This window comes from Erinaceus europaeus, chromosome 7, assembly GCF_950295315.1.
Source record: "Erinaceus europaeus chromosome 7, mEriEur2.1, whole genome shotgun sequence".
Lineage (NCBI taxonomy): Eukaryota > Metazoa > Chordata > Mammalia > Eulipotyphla > Erinaceidae > Erinaceus > Erinaceus europaeus.
The window spans coordinates 83,010,467-83,026,569 of NC_080168.1; the positions used below are offsets into that span (position 1 = coordinate 83,010,467).

Consider the following 16,103-nt stretch of genomic DNA (forward strand, 5'->3'; position numbering starts at 1 on the left):
CTCCTGGCTCCATGACAGCTGACTTTTGCACCTGAAGTTCTTCAGTATCTGACAGAATACCAGTTGCAATGGTTTCACCTTTTTGTTTCAGTGGCACATCCTGAGGAGTTGTGTGCATATCCCTAGGAGATAGGTACTAGATTTTAGCCCCTTTTGCATCTTGCCTCCTGTTGCCCACACTGTTGTTAACCACTGTGGCAATGTGGAATACACAGGAACTAAAACCAAGGACCTATCAGCCACCTAGTGCAATTCAAACAGTTTAACAAACTGCTGAAAAAGATCCCTGAATAAGCACTTTCATTTCCTACCATGATTACAGAGGACAGAAAGAGAAAGTATCATTTTCTTTAACTGTAGGACAGTTCCCACAGAGTTTGCATTGGATCTTAGAATTTTTAGCAGTCCCAGAAACTTACATGTATCATGTATGGCTATGAAAATAACCCTGAAATCTAATAATTTTGTAAAAATAATGCTAAATCACTAATAAAAATTATTTTAGAAAAGGAATAAGAAAAAACAAAGATAACTTCTGATGGAGACAAAAAGCTAGAAGTGTAAGTGCTGCCTCTGCTGATTATGCAGAAATCAAGAACCCCATGAATGAAGTGTTACAGAGGAAATAATGGTTTAATGATGTAGTATTAAAGCTAGGTGGATTGTGAAGAGAGGAAGTATAATTTATAAGAGATGAAACTTTTATCCCTGCAAAGGGCCATGCTGAGCCTACTATAAATCTAAATTCCCCTGAAATAGCTATAATTATTTTCGTAATGTATTACACAACAGATTTCTTTTCTTTTATACCCTACTAATCCCACCAGAATGGTACTAAGTAGTTAACAAGATTTGCTCCCCCTGAATGTATGCAATGAATTTACTGGACATTTAGTTTTTACCTACTTAGAGTTTCAGTTTTCTTTCTTAGGTTTTTGACCTTTATTTCAGAAAGAAACTTTCATTAAATACATTGAGGTAAACTTAAAATTAACCAGAGAAATAAAACTTGCTTGCGTCATTTATTTGCTGGAGTTTGAAAGTTAACTTTTCTACAGAATTGTCTGTATAATGTGATTATTTTTAAAAAATTTTAAACTCATTTAGTGGTTGTATGCAATAGGAGGTAAAAAGATTATGTTTGGGGATTCTTTTTACTGTTTCCCCAAATATGTTATCAAGTTTAATAATTGAGCTGCTAAAGAGTATATACTACTGTAAACTATTTTAAATTGTTAGCCTGTATATCATCTGACCTGGTGGGTTTTATTTAATTCACTCTGCTGACTTTTCCCTTTTTAATTTAATCCAGAAATAAACAACAAGAAGTATTACAAGTACAGCAAAGAGAAGACATTAATGTGGCTTGAAAAAAAGGTATAGTACCAGTGCCTTGTGACAGCAATAATATACTGTCTTTATTCTGCTAATCTTTAGGGAAAGTGGTAAATCTAAATCCAGAGGCCATCTTGTATATCATACTAGAAAAAGGAAAACTGTAAAGAGGTTCAGGTATTTAAAGAAAACTAATTTTCATCCCCCGTAACTCCTAAATATCTAGAGCTAACCTGCTGTTTGACACACATTTTTGCTTCTCTGTCATCCTCACTACTGAATGAAAGAAGCCCTTTCCTTTTGTTGCATAGATTTGGATCTCCCAGGCCAGGTAGTATCAGGCCTGACATGGATTTTCGATTGTAGGCCATGCAGGTGTTTTAGAAGTTGATATTACTCACACGCAATCAAGTGGAGAACTCAGGCAGCTGGGATTCAGGCTAAGACACTCTTTTAGGTGTCTGCATGCTATAGAAAGATCAACTTCCAGATAGGCCTGTATCTTAGTGGTCATAAGATTAAGACCTCAATAAGGTCTGGGGCAGTAATTTTCATATCTGTTTACTAGGTCACAATCCGTATCTCTCTTGGAATTAAACAGGATACATATAATAAAGCATAAATAGCACAGAACACAATATTTGACTCAATGAAACGTGTTTACATATGTGTTTGAATGTTATATTGCTATGCCTATTACTGTGGGTTTGTCAAAAAATAAAATATCTTTAAAGCGATTGATTTAAATATAATATGTACTTTCACATGCCTAAAAATCTTACCAGACCTGATCTGTTGATGACCAAGTTCCTGCAGATTTAATAGATACCAGTAGTTACAGCCCTGTTTTCTAAGATCTCTCCTATGTGTTATATGAAAAACATTATTTGTTACATCATGCTGTGTGACACATTGAGAACCTGGAAGCATAGAAACATGGAAAAAATCTTTGTAGGATTAATCATTCCCTTACTGTACAAAGTAGTGAAAAGATTTTAAAAGTTCTCTCATGTTTCTCTTTTTGTTGTCATTTTGCCAAATTGTGGTATTTTTCTGTGTATATATAATGCATCTATATACATTTATCTCAACAGAACTTTGGTATACAACTTTGTTCTTATCAAAAGATGTCATATGATCAGCAAAGACAAGTTTGTACTTATTAACTGTTTCACTCTTTACATTCTTGGGAAATAGGAAATTTGTACTATCTAGCCTTTTTAGAAAATAATTACATATAGTATTTGTGTCACGTCTTAAGCAGCCCAATGTGGCTAGTACACATCTTATTCCCATTTACAGATAGAGGCATAGAAAAGTTAAGAACAAGTTCATTGTCACAGAACAAATCCAGACTGTCTTGACTCCTGAATCAGTGCTCTCACTTGCCACAATCTGCTACCTCTCACGTTATGATGAGCTGAGTAATCCACGTATTAAGATCATCCCAAAATCTTCTTACTACCACCCAAACTTTCTCCAAAAGCATAGCCATCACTTTTCTTCTGGTAAAGACATTTCTAGATCTTCAGATATATCATCCTCAAGCTTAACTGTATTGTGAACCACCTGGAAAGTTTTTTAAAGTTAGTTGAAAATACCCTGACATCTCCACTTTGGTTACTTTGTAGGTGAACCAGACTATGACAGCACTAAAAACCAATAATATAAATGTCAGTGCCCGAGTACAATCAAGTGCATTTTTCTCTGGTAACCAGGCTTCCAGTGACAAGGAAGGTCAGTGAATAATTCCATCACAAGTTGTTTTCGTTTGCAGGGCATTGCTTATGTATATATGCCTATTTTATGATTTTAAAATATTAGTATCCTGTATACTTTTTATTCTGGTCATTTGCTTTAACTGATCATGTTCATTATATTTCAGAACTAAGTAAAGTTTTTGCCATAGATCACTTTTATCACTCTTTGATCCTAAAATCATTTCTTCAGCAAATAGTACTTTTGGACTGGTGTGGCAACTTTTAATAACAAAGGTTCTCATTTATTATGTATTATGCCAGCCTTTTACTGCATTGCTAGTATACACACTGGGAGTGTGGAGCTGTGCCAGTCATACCACTCTTAGAAAATAGTAATGCAAGGCTATTTAGAAAATAGTAATGGAGTCTGCTGGGCTGCTGAGTCTCCACTCTTAGCCATTTTGCACTACTGCTTATGTGGCTCAAAGTATCCAATGGGCTGTCTCTATTTGCACCTTCCTCTCAAGAAGTAATAGTAGTTATGGTAGGTCCCAGTTATTTTTTTAGATGAAAAACTGACTCATGGACCAGAGAAATAACTCACTTAGAACGGTGTGCTGTTTTACCATGTGCATGACCCAGGTCCTAACCTGGCCCCCCATGGCACTAAAGGGACCTTTGATGCTGTTACCTCTTTCACTCTTTCAGCCTCTATGTCTTTATCTCTTTTAAAAAAAAAAAAATTGACTCACTTGATTTTTTTTTTCTTTTATGTTATTAAAGTGTGTTATTTTGCTTTTCTCAGTGTAGTGAGCTTTTATCTTTATGTGTATAGTGGAATAAAGATATATACTGTTACTAACATTTTCAGATGGTAGGACAGAAATTATTCTGACTTTAATCTCCAGCTTCAGATTCCCTGTTCTGAGTACAATATTCTGAAACATCTAATTTAGACCATTTAAAAGCTAAAACCTAGAATAGTTTGTGATAGACTTAGTCTTTCCTTTGCAAAAATCTACCTTAAAATACCTTGCCCATGTTCTTGTCATGCTAGGAGCAGTAGTTGGCACATATGCCATACTGAGTTTATAAAGTAATCAGTGTCTTTGATTTAACTCAACCTCATTTGACTCAACCACTTTTAACAGAAAAGTCAAATGGATGGATAGAACCATAGATTTTAATTTTTTTAAAGATTTTTATTTTATTTTAATTTATTTAAATTTTTATTTATAAAATGGAGATATTGACAAGACCGTAGGATAAGAGGGGTACAGTTCCCACTCCCAGAACTCCCTAGCCCATTTCCACCCCTCCCCAAAGCTTTCCTGTTTTTTATCCCTCTGAGAGTATGGACCCAGAATCATTATGGGGTGCAGAAGGTAGAAGATCTGGCTTCTGTTGTTGCTTCCCCTCTGAACATGGGCATTGGCAGGTCAATCCATACTCCCAGCCTGTCTCTCTCTTTCCCTAGTGGGATAGGGCTCTGGGGATCTCATGAACACATAAGATATACAGGAAAATGTTTATTAAACAAGATATGATTACCAACTTAAAGCAGGCTAAATTTATAATATAGTATTATTAAAATACTAAATTAAGGAACAGGGAGATTTTACCATCTTATAAAACTATATTTAATTGATGCTTGATCTTCGTATTAGTACCAAAGTCCATATGCTTTAGAATTAACAATTATACTGAGTTTCATTTTTAAGGCATTTTACTAGGCATTTGAGAGTATATAAATTGCTTAGTACTCTTAGACACCAAGCACTTTTAAAAATATTTATTTATTGGGGGTCGGGCGGTTGCGCAGTGGGTTAAGCGCATGTGGCGCAAAGTGCAAGGACCGGCGTAAGGATCCCGGTTCGAGCCCCCGGCTCCCCACCTGCAGGGGAGTCGCTTCACAGGCGGTGAAGCAGGTCTGCAGGTGTCTTATCTTTCTCTCCCCCTCTCTGTCTTCCCCTCCTCTCTCCGTTTCTCTCTGTCCTATCCAACAACGAACAACATCAACAATGGCAATAATAATAACCACAAAGGAGGCTACAACAACAAGGGCAACAAAAGGGGGAAAAGTGGCCTACAGGAGCGGTGGATTCATGGTGCAGGCACCGAGCCCAGTAATAACCCTGGAGGAAAAAAAAAATTATTTATTCCCTTTTTTGTCACTTTTTTTTTTTTTGTAGTTATTGATGTCGTCGTTGCTGGGGATAGGATAGAGAGAAATGGAGAGAGGAGGGGGAGAAGGATAGACACCTGCAGACCTGCTTCACCGCCTGTGAAGCGATTCCCCTGAAGATGGAGAGCCAGGGGCTCAAACCGGGATCCTTATGCCTGTCCTTGCTCTTTGCTCCACGTGTGCTTAACCCACTGCACTACCGCCCAACTCCCGCATTATTTATTTTTTTTCATTGTAGCTAAGCTTCTGGTACAATCCTTTTTCTCCCTTAAACATCAGGAGAGAGGGAAAGGGAACCATCATAGCACTGCTCCACTGCTCACAAAACTTCCCCTGTATAGTAGATGTTGCCATGTAGTGCCTGGGGACTCAAACTTGGGTCCTCATTTATGATAAAGTGAGTGTTCGACCAGGTGAGCCTGATCCCCTATAAAGCAAGAACTTAATAGAGATATGTCACATATTGTTTATCATAAATAGTTATGTTCATTACTAGTCAATAATTAGATTGATTCTACAGTGAAACAGATTTAAAACAGCCTCTAAAAGGCAAGAATATTTCATACTGTCACAGCTGACTTTTAACTTTTTGTATTCAGTGACCTCAACTAAGTTAAAATAAAAACTAAGTTAAAATAAAAACCCTGGGGTTTTTATTTTAACTCTCATTTTGTGGGCATGTATGTATTGTGCTTGTGTTATCATCATAGATACTGCCAATCCCATTTTATAAGTACAGACACTGTGACTAAGAGCTTAAGGGAATCTTTAAAGTTCAGTAAAGCTGAAAGTTAAACTGGTTATATTGATTATAAAGTACCATAATTACTACTAATTTTGTTCTTTTCACCCTCCACTTTGTTTTACAGAGGATTATATCTGTTATGCTCATGGTCTGATATCTGACTATATCCCCAAAGAATTAAGTGATGACTTATCTAAGCATTTGAAGTAAGTATTGTTTATAACACACACATAGGTTTGAAACTATACCACTAAAAATCTTTTAATATTGTAAGCACTAATACAAATTACCTTAAAAAGTAAAGTCAAGAGGGTCGGGCGGTGGCACAGTGGGTTAAGCGCATGTGGTGAAAAGCGTAGGGACCGGCATAAGGATCCCGGTTTGAGCCCCCACTCCCCACCTGCAGGGGCGTCACTTCACAGGCGGTGGAGCAGGTCTGCAGGTGTCTGTCTTTCTCTCCCCCTCTCTGTCTTCCCCTCCTCTCTCCATTTCTCTCTGTCCTATCCAACAATGAACAACATCAACAATGGCAATAATAATAACCACAACGAGGCTACAACAACAAGGGCAACAAAAAGGGGGAAAAAATGGCCTCCATCACCTGGCCTCTTGCTTGGATTTCTAGTAGCTGCTTGGATTCATGGTGCAGGCACCGAGCCCAGCAATAACCCTGGAGGGAAAAAAAAAAAAAGTAAAGTCAATGATAAAAATGCCTTTATACTTGTTTTTTTTACCCAGCAACACTATTTCTTTATAAATTGTGCTGTTTCTGATAAGAGATCATATGTCACAGACTAATGGCTTGAAGGCAACTTTAAAATCTTTTAAAAAAGATTTATTTATATTCATGAGAGAGTAAGAGTGAGATCTGCTCAGCTCTGGTACATGGTAGCACCACACATTGAACCTGGGACCTCTGGGACATCTGGGACTTCAGGCATGTAAGTTTGGAACTCTACCATTGCTCTATTAGTTAATGCCTGCTATACATTGGTAATCACATCCTGTTTAATATTTTCCTGTATAGCTTTTGTGTTCATGAAGTATCTACTACTTGAAACTAAAGACGCATGAGACAAAAGCCTGTGTATCTTTGAGGAAGGAGGGTTTGAGAATAATTGTTTTATGTTCCTCCTTTCATGAAGGTATTTAATATAATATTAAGACATATCATAATGAAACAATGTCTTTTTAAATTTTAGCAACTATTAACAATTTTATGAACTTTATAAATCATTTTCTTCTCTTACCCATGAAGATAAAATGATTTTTTAAATAGACACAGCTGCTTTTTTTTTCCTCAGAAAATTGCATGGATTCTGCTTTGTAAAGACAATTATTAAAAATGAAGCTAGTTTCTGTGGCTTGGTTGATGGTGCACCTGGTTAAGCACACACATCACAGTGTACAGGAACCCAGGTTCAGGTTCCCAGTCTGTACCTATAGGGGGAAAAGCTTCATGGGTAGTGAAGCAGTGCTGCAGGTGTCTCTCTCTCCATCTCCCTGTTCCTTTTGATTTCTGTCTCTATCAAATAAATAAATCTTTAAGAAAAAACATTAAAAAAAACCCCAGATTTCTATAGTAGTTAGAGCCTACTATATTGATGCCTAGATTTCTTTCTTTTTTTTTAATCCTTACTTGTTGGATAGAGATAGCCATAAATTGAGAGGAAAAGGTGAGAGAGGGAGAAAGACAGAGAGACACCTGCAGCTCTGCTTCATCACTCATGAAGCTTTCTCCCTGTATGTAGGGACCAGGGGCTCGAATCTAGGTCCTTGCACACTAATGTGTGTGCATAACCAGGTATGCCATCACCTGGCCTCTTGCTTGGATTTCTAGTAGCTGCTTGTCTTACTAGGGAGTTTATGTTACAATGGTTTTTGTTTTGTTTTGTTTTGTTTAGATTTTCTTTTTTATTCTACTGAATTTTTTTTTTTAAGTTTTGTGGAAGAATATGAAATTCAGCTTGTCTTTAATGGAAGAAAAGATAGTTTGACCTTTTGCCAGCAGCTGAAATTAGTTTGCTTTTTAATATATGCTAGATCCACCATTTATGAAGAAAAAAAAATACTTTCATTCCAAGAGGCAAATTTGTGAAGACTAAAGAAATACAGGAGTCAGGCAGTAGTGCAGTGGATTAAGAGCACATGGCGCAAAGTGCAAGGACCGGTGTAAGGATCCTGGTTCGAGCCTCTGGCTCCCCACCTGTAAGGGGGTCGCTTCACAAGTGGTGAGGCAGGTCTGCAGGTGTCTGCCTTTCTCTGCCCCTCTCTGTCTTCACTTCTCTCCATTTCTCTCTGTCCTGTCCAATAACAATGACATCAATAACAACAACAGTAATAGTAACCACAACACAACAATGATAAAACAACAAGGACAACAAAAGGAATAAATAAATAAATATTTAAAAAAATAAGAAGAAATGCTGTTTCAACAAATGGTTTCTAATTTGTTTTTTGTTCATATAATTCCAATTCAAGGAATCACTTCACTTCAGTGAAGTTATTCTCATTTAGAGAAAGTTCATTCTTTATGCAGATGATGGCACAGTGTCATAAGTGATGAGGAAGCCTTAGCTGAAAGTACAAGTTACAGGTCTTAAGTTAGCCAAGTCAGTTGATTTACTATTAAAAAAAAAAAAAAATCAGACTATGAAAGGCAGTTGTTGGTGCACCCCATTGAGCACATGTGTTACCATGCTCGAGGACCTGAGTTTAAACCCATTTCCCACCTGCATGGTGAAGCAGAACTGCATATGTGTATACTTCTCTCCCTCCCTATCTCCTTTCCCTTCTCAGTTTCTCTATCCTATCAAGTTAAAGCAAACAAAACACTGACTATGACCCTTAATTTTTACTTCCTTAGACTTCCAGAACCTTCAGCTCCATTGCCAAACCCTCCATCAAAGGTAAGAGACTGTGACTGGATTATCTTTAAGAAACTTTGGGAAATACAACATGCTCACCACCTAACTTAATTTGTTCTGTTATGTTTTAAGTACACTATATCTACGTTGTAATGAGTGATACTTTGTGGAATATATATTATAATAATCTCTCCATCAATGTCTTATTTTATAATATTTATAGAAAAATATTATAGGTATGTTTTGCTGAGTTACCCAGATCCTATAATTAACCTTATTAGTCACCAGAAATACTCTACAACTAAAACTCATTCTTGCCATATTGTCACTGTCACAAAGGTGCAAGTAACACATTTTTTAAAATTTTTCTTTATTGCTGAATTAATGTTTTACATTCAACAGTAAATGCAATAGTTTGTACATGCATAACATTTCTCAGTTTTCCATATAACAATACAACCCCCACTAGGTCCTCTGAGGGCAGTAGCAATGGAGACTCACAGTTGCATTTGGTGATTGTCTGGGAAGTCCTCTCCTCCCTTCAGCAGTCTTTTTGTTGGTGAAACAGACTGGAGGTGGTGCCTCAACTGGTAAACTGTCATACTGTTACCAGCTGCTCAATCTCTCCAGAATTGAAAATTTAAAGTGCATCAGTATTATGGGCCATTTTCAGCAGATTGTCAAAGGAAGGTTATCCTTCCTTTGTTAGGGAATAGTGCTAGATGAAAGTCAGTTGCTGTAAGATTTAAGAAGTATTGTTCTATTATAAATCACATTCTCATTTCTTTGGTACTGAAGTTAATTTCTGACAGTAGCACTGGGAGATATAGACATAGTTGTCTTACTGCAACTAAATGGATAAAGACACTTGTTTCTTCTATTTTCTTCATCTTAAAACTAAGAAGCATATTTCTCTCACATATCAGTCTTCCTTCATAAGTCATAAGTCCAAAAATCGATGAGATTAAGTATAAACATATTCTTGAAGGATTTATTTAGGCGTGGATACTTTCTGTCGTAAGGTTTTTGTTTTGTATCTCCTAGAATTGAGTCTCATCTCTTGAGATAGTTCTTGTGTTGAGATCATCCTTGATTTTTTCACGTCTTCCTGAGGCTCCAGTACAAACTGCAATCTTTACCAAATGATGTGTCATAGTTTAGCTAAGCATAGATTAATGCTTCTAAGAACTCTTCAATCTGTTCTAGATTTGACTTTTTTTCTCTTTTTGTAGTAATATTGTTGATTGCTTTCAGGAAATAGGTTCTCATCGTTATTAGCTGTATTTGTCTCTGTGATGTAATTGGTAACTTGACATCCTTATTAAGTTTTGCATTATTTCTCCATTAGTAGTATATCTTTGTCAGTGGTGAAGTTCAATTTCTAAATGCCTCCTTTCCCTCAATCTTTTGAATTTATCACTGTCAACTAGAAAAGATGAGTGCATTTGTTGGGTTTAGGGGTATTCCTGAATTATCTCTTACAAATCATTTATGAGAATGATAACTCCAGCACTACATTAATTTCTGTGGTAATCTGCTCATCCCTTTTTTAAAATTTTACTTTTATTATTAATGCCCTTTGTTATTGACTTTCTGAGTCACTTGTATATTGAATTTTCATATATTTTACTTATTTTTGGATAGAAACAAGATATTGAGAGGGAAGGGGGAGATAGAAGAAGAGAAGCCAGAGAAACCTGTAATACTGCTTCACCACCTAATGATATTTACCCCTGAAGATGAGGACCAGGGGGGCTTGGATTCAGATCTTTTTTCACTATAATGTATGTGAAGTTTAATATGAAATATTATATATGGTGATCACAAGAAGGATTTTTACAGATTTTCATCTTTGTGAAAACACTTAAGTGGAGCAGACCCAACAAGGACTGACCTAGGAAATACTTAATTGTCACCAACCAAGTGTGCTACACCTGGTCCTGCCACTTTTCTGTTTATTCTAAAACATTTTACCAAATATATACCAATATGGCCTATTAAATAATAAAAATCAAGTGCAATTATTTTCCCAATATATTCAACAGTGTGCTGGGAAAAACATAAAAACTAGTTACACACAGAGGCTGCTATATAATTTTCAGTAAGTGCTTATCACTTGTGTTTTGTTTGAAGAGGTGAGCCTTTCTACCTCTAGTCTCAGTTTTGTCAACAAAAAGAGTGCTGAAGGGAGGAGTGGACCCCCTAAGTCTCACCAATTGCAGTAGTGAGTCTCTATTGCTACTGTTCTTGGAGGCTAGAACAGCATGGGGAGGCCCTCTGCTGACATCAGCGGGCAGAGAACTGACCAGGCAACTCAGGAGAAGATCTACATTCCCGGTGGTCTGGAAGTAGGGCTATACTGTGGGAGCCTTTCCAAATTGTTGTCCTGATGAAGTGGGAGACACAGTGACTTGCCACAGAACCCAAGGAGTACAAACAGGATTTGTTTAGAAACTCATGGGGCCAAACTACTTCCTGGCTGGCTCTGACTGCATTCAGACCCTCAGAGCATAGGAGTCTTTGCATAACCACTATGCTTTCTCTCCCCCACCCTGTTTTATCTCTTGGTTAGGAGTGAGTGATTAAGCTAAAAAAAGCTGTTAAAAAGCCCTCAGGCTTCCATAGCCTGCAGGGAAGAACATAAGAGAGATTAATAGCCATGTGTTTTACTTTAGGGATTGAGATAACATTGGAACAACTGTCAGTTTCCAAAACTGAACTCTTACTACCTTACTTAGACACAAATCAATCCAGACAAGTGTGATTAATGGATTGAAAAGTACTGACCCCCAGCTCTCCACCTGCAGGGGAGTCGCTTCACAGGCAGTGGAGCAGGTCTGCAGGTGTCTGTCTTTCTCTCCCCTTCTCTGTCTTCACCTCCTCTCTCCATTTCTCTCTGTCCTATATAACAATGATGGCATCAATAACAATAATAACTACAACAACAATAAAAAAAACAACAAGGACAACAAAAGGGAAAATAAATTTTGAAAAAATTAAAAAAAAAAAAAAGTACTGAGAAAGGGACCTCATAACACACCAGATACAATGGTTAAACCAAAAAGAAACACTGGAGAAATGAACCAGGGAAGAAAAGTCCAGGTAAAAGCCTCTCAAAGGTAGAAGCACATAAGAATGAGGACAAGATCCAAACACTAATTGAGGCATTAGTTACAGGATCGAGGAAAACTTTTGAAAGTAATGTCATCAGAAATGGGGAAACAGCAAATGAGACTCTGAAAGAAAACACTATTTCCAGATAATTAGAGCTGAAAGCTGAAATAGCTGAACTAAGCACAACTAGCTGAACAAGCTAATACAGTATCAGAACAGGGTGACAAAATAATTGAGATTCCTAAAACAACAGAAGAGAGAGAACAAAATAAATGAGACAGAAAACAGGTTTAGCAAGATTGAGGATGAATTAGCAAGAACTAAGAAAGAAGAGATATCAAAAAGAGATTGATACTGAAAACAACAGAGACATATTGAATTACTTCAAAAGAAGTAATATACACGTTATATTGGCTTGCCAGTGGAAGAGAGTGAGGGGAAGAAAGCATTCTACAGGACATAATTGCTGAGAACTTCCCTACTCTAGACAAAATAAAAGATATAAAGGTTCAAGAAGCCCAGAGAGTCCCAAACAGAATTAACTCAGACTTAAAGACACCAAGACACATCATATTTAGAAATAAAAGGAATAGGGAGTCGGGCAGTAGTACAGTGGGTTAAACACACATGGTGCAAAGTGCAAGGACTGGCATAAGGATCCCGCTTCCAGCCCCCAGCTCCCCACTTGCAGGGTAGTCACTTCACAAGCGGTGAAGCACATCTGCAGGTGTCTATCTTTCTCTCCCTGCTCTGTCTTCCTCTCCTCTCTCTGTTTCTCTCTGTCCTATCCAACAGTGACGACAACAATAATAACTATAACAATAAAACAACAAGGGCAACAAAAGGAAATAAATAAATATTTAAAAAGAAAGAAAGAAAAGGAATAAGGATGAAAATGTGAGCCTTTAATATACCTGAACAAGTCATCATCTTATTAAATATTTTCCATCTATAAGAAAGCTCCTTTCATCTTGATGTCTTTCAATTAACATTTTTATTATTTCTTAATAACCAATAAGACCTTAGGATAAGAGGGGTACTATTCCACACAATTCCCACCACTAGAGTTCTGCATCCCATCCCCTTCACTGGAAGCTTTTCTATTTATCCCTCTGAGAGTATGGACCCAGAATCATTATGGGGTGCAGAAGGTTGAAGGTCTGGCTTCTGTAATTGCTTCCCCACTGAACATGGATGGGCATTGGCAAGTTGACCCATACTCCCAGTCTGTTCTATCTTTCCCTAGTGGGCAGGGCTCTGGAGAGGCTGAGGTTACAGAGTATATTGGTGAAGTCATCTGCCCAGGGAAGTCAGATTGGCATCATGGTAGCACCTGCAACTTGGTGGCTCAAAAAGCATTAAGATATAAAGGAGAACAAATTGTTAAGTAATCAGGAACCTAAAGGCAAGAATATAACACATGAGATTTAGGGTCTCCATTTTGGAAAAAACTAGTAGGTCTATTTTAGGTATATTCCAAGGGTCCTCTGATTTTACTAATTTTTGTCTAAGCCTGACAGCTAACATGCTGGTAGGCTAAAAGTACTGTCTAGGGAGATGGTATCAGAGTTAGAAATAGACTAGAAAGCTGGATCAGGGCAGTGAGTAGCTCCCAAATAAAAATTAACATTTTTTTATTATCTTTATTTATTGGATAGAGACAGCCAGAAATTAGGAGGGAAGGAGAAGTTAAAGGGAGACAAAGAGACAACTGTAGCACTGCTAAACCACTTGAAAGATTTCCCCCTGCAGGTGAGGACTGGGGGCTCAAACTCGGGACCTTGCTCATTATAACTTGTGCGCTCAACCAGGTGCACCTCCACCTGGCCCCCCAATTAACATTTCTTAATTTGACTTCTGAGTAAAAAGTTAATATGTCAAGTTTTTTTTCAGGGAGTTGGGCGGTAGCACAGCAGGTTAAGCGCATGTCACGCGAAGCTCAAGGACCAGCATAAGGATCCCGGTTCGAGCCCCCAGCTCCCTACCTGCAGGGGAGTCGCTTCACAAGTGGTGAAGCAGGTCTGCAGGTGTCTATCTTTCTCTTCCCTTCCTCTCTCCATTTCTCTCTGTCCTAACAATGACAACAACAATAACTACAACAATGGCAACAAAAGAGAAAAATAAATATAAAAAAATTAAAAATTTTTTAAAATAATAAAAAAAATTTTTTTTTAATTTCTTTTCAATGATATCTGTATAAATGCTGTTTTGCTATAGAGATGGAAAACAACCATCCTCACAACTTGTAAGCATTTTTCAAGTTGAAAGTGTTGTAGCCTTCATTGTTACTAGTATGAGATCTGCTCTCCTGGCAGAGAAGCTTTCTCACTGAACATATGTATTCTTAAGAAAGTTGCAGGGGAGTCAGGCAGTAGCGCAGCGGGTTAAGCGCACATGGCGTAAAGCACCCGGCTCCCCACCTGCAGGGAAGTTGCTTCACAGGCAGTGAAGCAGGTCTGCAGGTGTCTATCTTTCTCTCCCCCTCTGTCTTCCCCTCCTCTCTCCATTTCTCTCTGTCCTATCCAACAACGAAAGCATCAACAATAATAACTACAACAACAATAAAAACAAGGGCAGCAAAATGGAAATAAATAAATATATATATATTTTTTAAAGTTGCAGCATATTCACTTGGCTACTATTTAAGGGATACATGATAAGCTAGTCTTTTTCTTTTGAAGATCATATGTTAGAGGTTGCTGTGTGGACAAGAAAGTTTTCCCAGTTTGTAAGGTGTCCCTCTGTTGTTTACAGTGAAGAATTTAAAGATACACTACTTTACCTCCCTGTGTTATACAGGCACCTTGGCATCTTTTCTTAGCAACTCTACTTTATCATAACCTGGGGTGTGAAGAATGAAGCTTGGGATGAATAAGTATTTCCTAGGTCAGTCAGTGTTGGGGGCCTTCTCCACCTGCTGTTTCCACTAAGAGATGAAAGTCTGTAAAAATCCTTCTTGTGATCACCATTACAATCAATTCACAACTTATCTTTCCTTCAATGTCTTTTCTATAATAAGTGTATCATGATCCCTTTTAGGTGTAATCTAAGGCCACAGCCTAGTTTTTGATTCATATATTCATTGACACAGTACTCAGGTGAAGGTAAAAAACAAAAATGAAATAAAGATTGACATAGCTATTGTGGGCTTAGTGGAAAAAGTACTTTTATAAGAATTGAGGAGTCATCACATATTCTCTGTTAGGTAAGCTGAAGTTAATTTTCTTTCGGTTTTGGAAGTTGTTTCTGTGTTTTCTTCTGTTAGCTACTTTGCCATGCTGTTTTTTTAAAATATTTATTTATTTATTCCCTTTTGTTGCCCTTGTTGTTTTATTGTTGTAGTTACTATTGTTGTTATTGATGTCGTTGTTGTTGGATAGGACAGAGAGAAATGGGAAGAGGAGGGGAAGACAGAGGGGGGAGAGAAAGACCTGCACACCTGCTTCACCGCCTGTGAAGTGACTCCCCTGCCAGGTGGGGAGCCGGGGGCTCGAACTGGGATCCTTATGCCAGTCCTTGTGCTTTGCACCAAGTGTGTTTAACCTGCTGCACTACCGCCTGACTCCCTGCCATGGTGTTCTTATGTAGATCTTATGAGACAACTGAATTTAAAAGAGACTGAGAACATAATAATAAGTGTTATCCTATATTCCTAATATACATTAAAGCAGCCTAAAAGGTGAATGAAGTAAGGATCTAATTGGATAACTGCCCTCTTAAAAGAAATTACTTTCTTAAACTTTTCTCTTTTTTTTTTTTTTTTTTGCCTGCATTCACTGCTTTTAGATAGTTATTGGAGTCATCAGCCTCACTGATTAGCAAGCTCTTCATGTGTGCAAAGTATGTGATCAGTATTACTAGCTCATTAAGGGGATGGGTCTCGGGAAGGGATGTGGCTTTGTTCCCATATCATTGTCACAGTGTGAAGAAACTACTAAAACATAAGCCTTTTGTCAGTTATTCTGCTCCCTCTTGCCTTTGTATTATTTCGGTTTTTTATTAACTGATGTGTCAACGTGACCTTTGAACCCACTTCACTGCTCTAACATTACAGAAAGTAAAGTTATCAGATGATCCTGTAGAAGCAAAAGAAGATTACACTAAATTTAACAGTAAAGATTTGAAGACTGAGAAGGTATGTGTGTCCAGGTGTAGTG

The 16,103-nt window shown here is 37.5% G+C and overlaps 1 protein-coding gene across 6 annotated transcripts in view; it reads left to right on the top strand.

The window, feature by feature from the left end:
* RNASEH2B (ribonuclease H2 subunit B) overlaps positions 1-16,103 on the top strand; it is a 70,855-nt gene that overhangs the window by 39,700 nt on the left and 15,052 nt on the right. For 5 of the 6 annotated variants that reach the window (XR_009550763.1, XM_060194870.1, XM_016187478.2 and 2 more), the window contains 5 exons: positions 1,313-1,377; positions 2,967-3,072; positions 6,090-6,171; positions 8,832-8,874; positions 16,001-16,081. Coding sequence is in view for 5 of the 6 variants with exons in the window: in XM_060194870.1 (XP_060050853.1) it covers positions 1,313-1,377; positions 2,967-3,072; positions 6,090-6,171; positions 8,832-8,874; positions 16,001-16,081 (377 nt within the window). In the remaining variant the exon portion in view is untranslated. The remainder of the gene's footprint in view (positions 1-1,312; positions 1,378-2,966; positions 3,073-6,089; positions 6,172-8,831; positions 8,875-16,000; positions 16,082-16,103) is intronic. The other variant, XM_060194872.1, reaches the window with a different exon arrangement.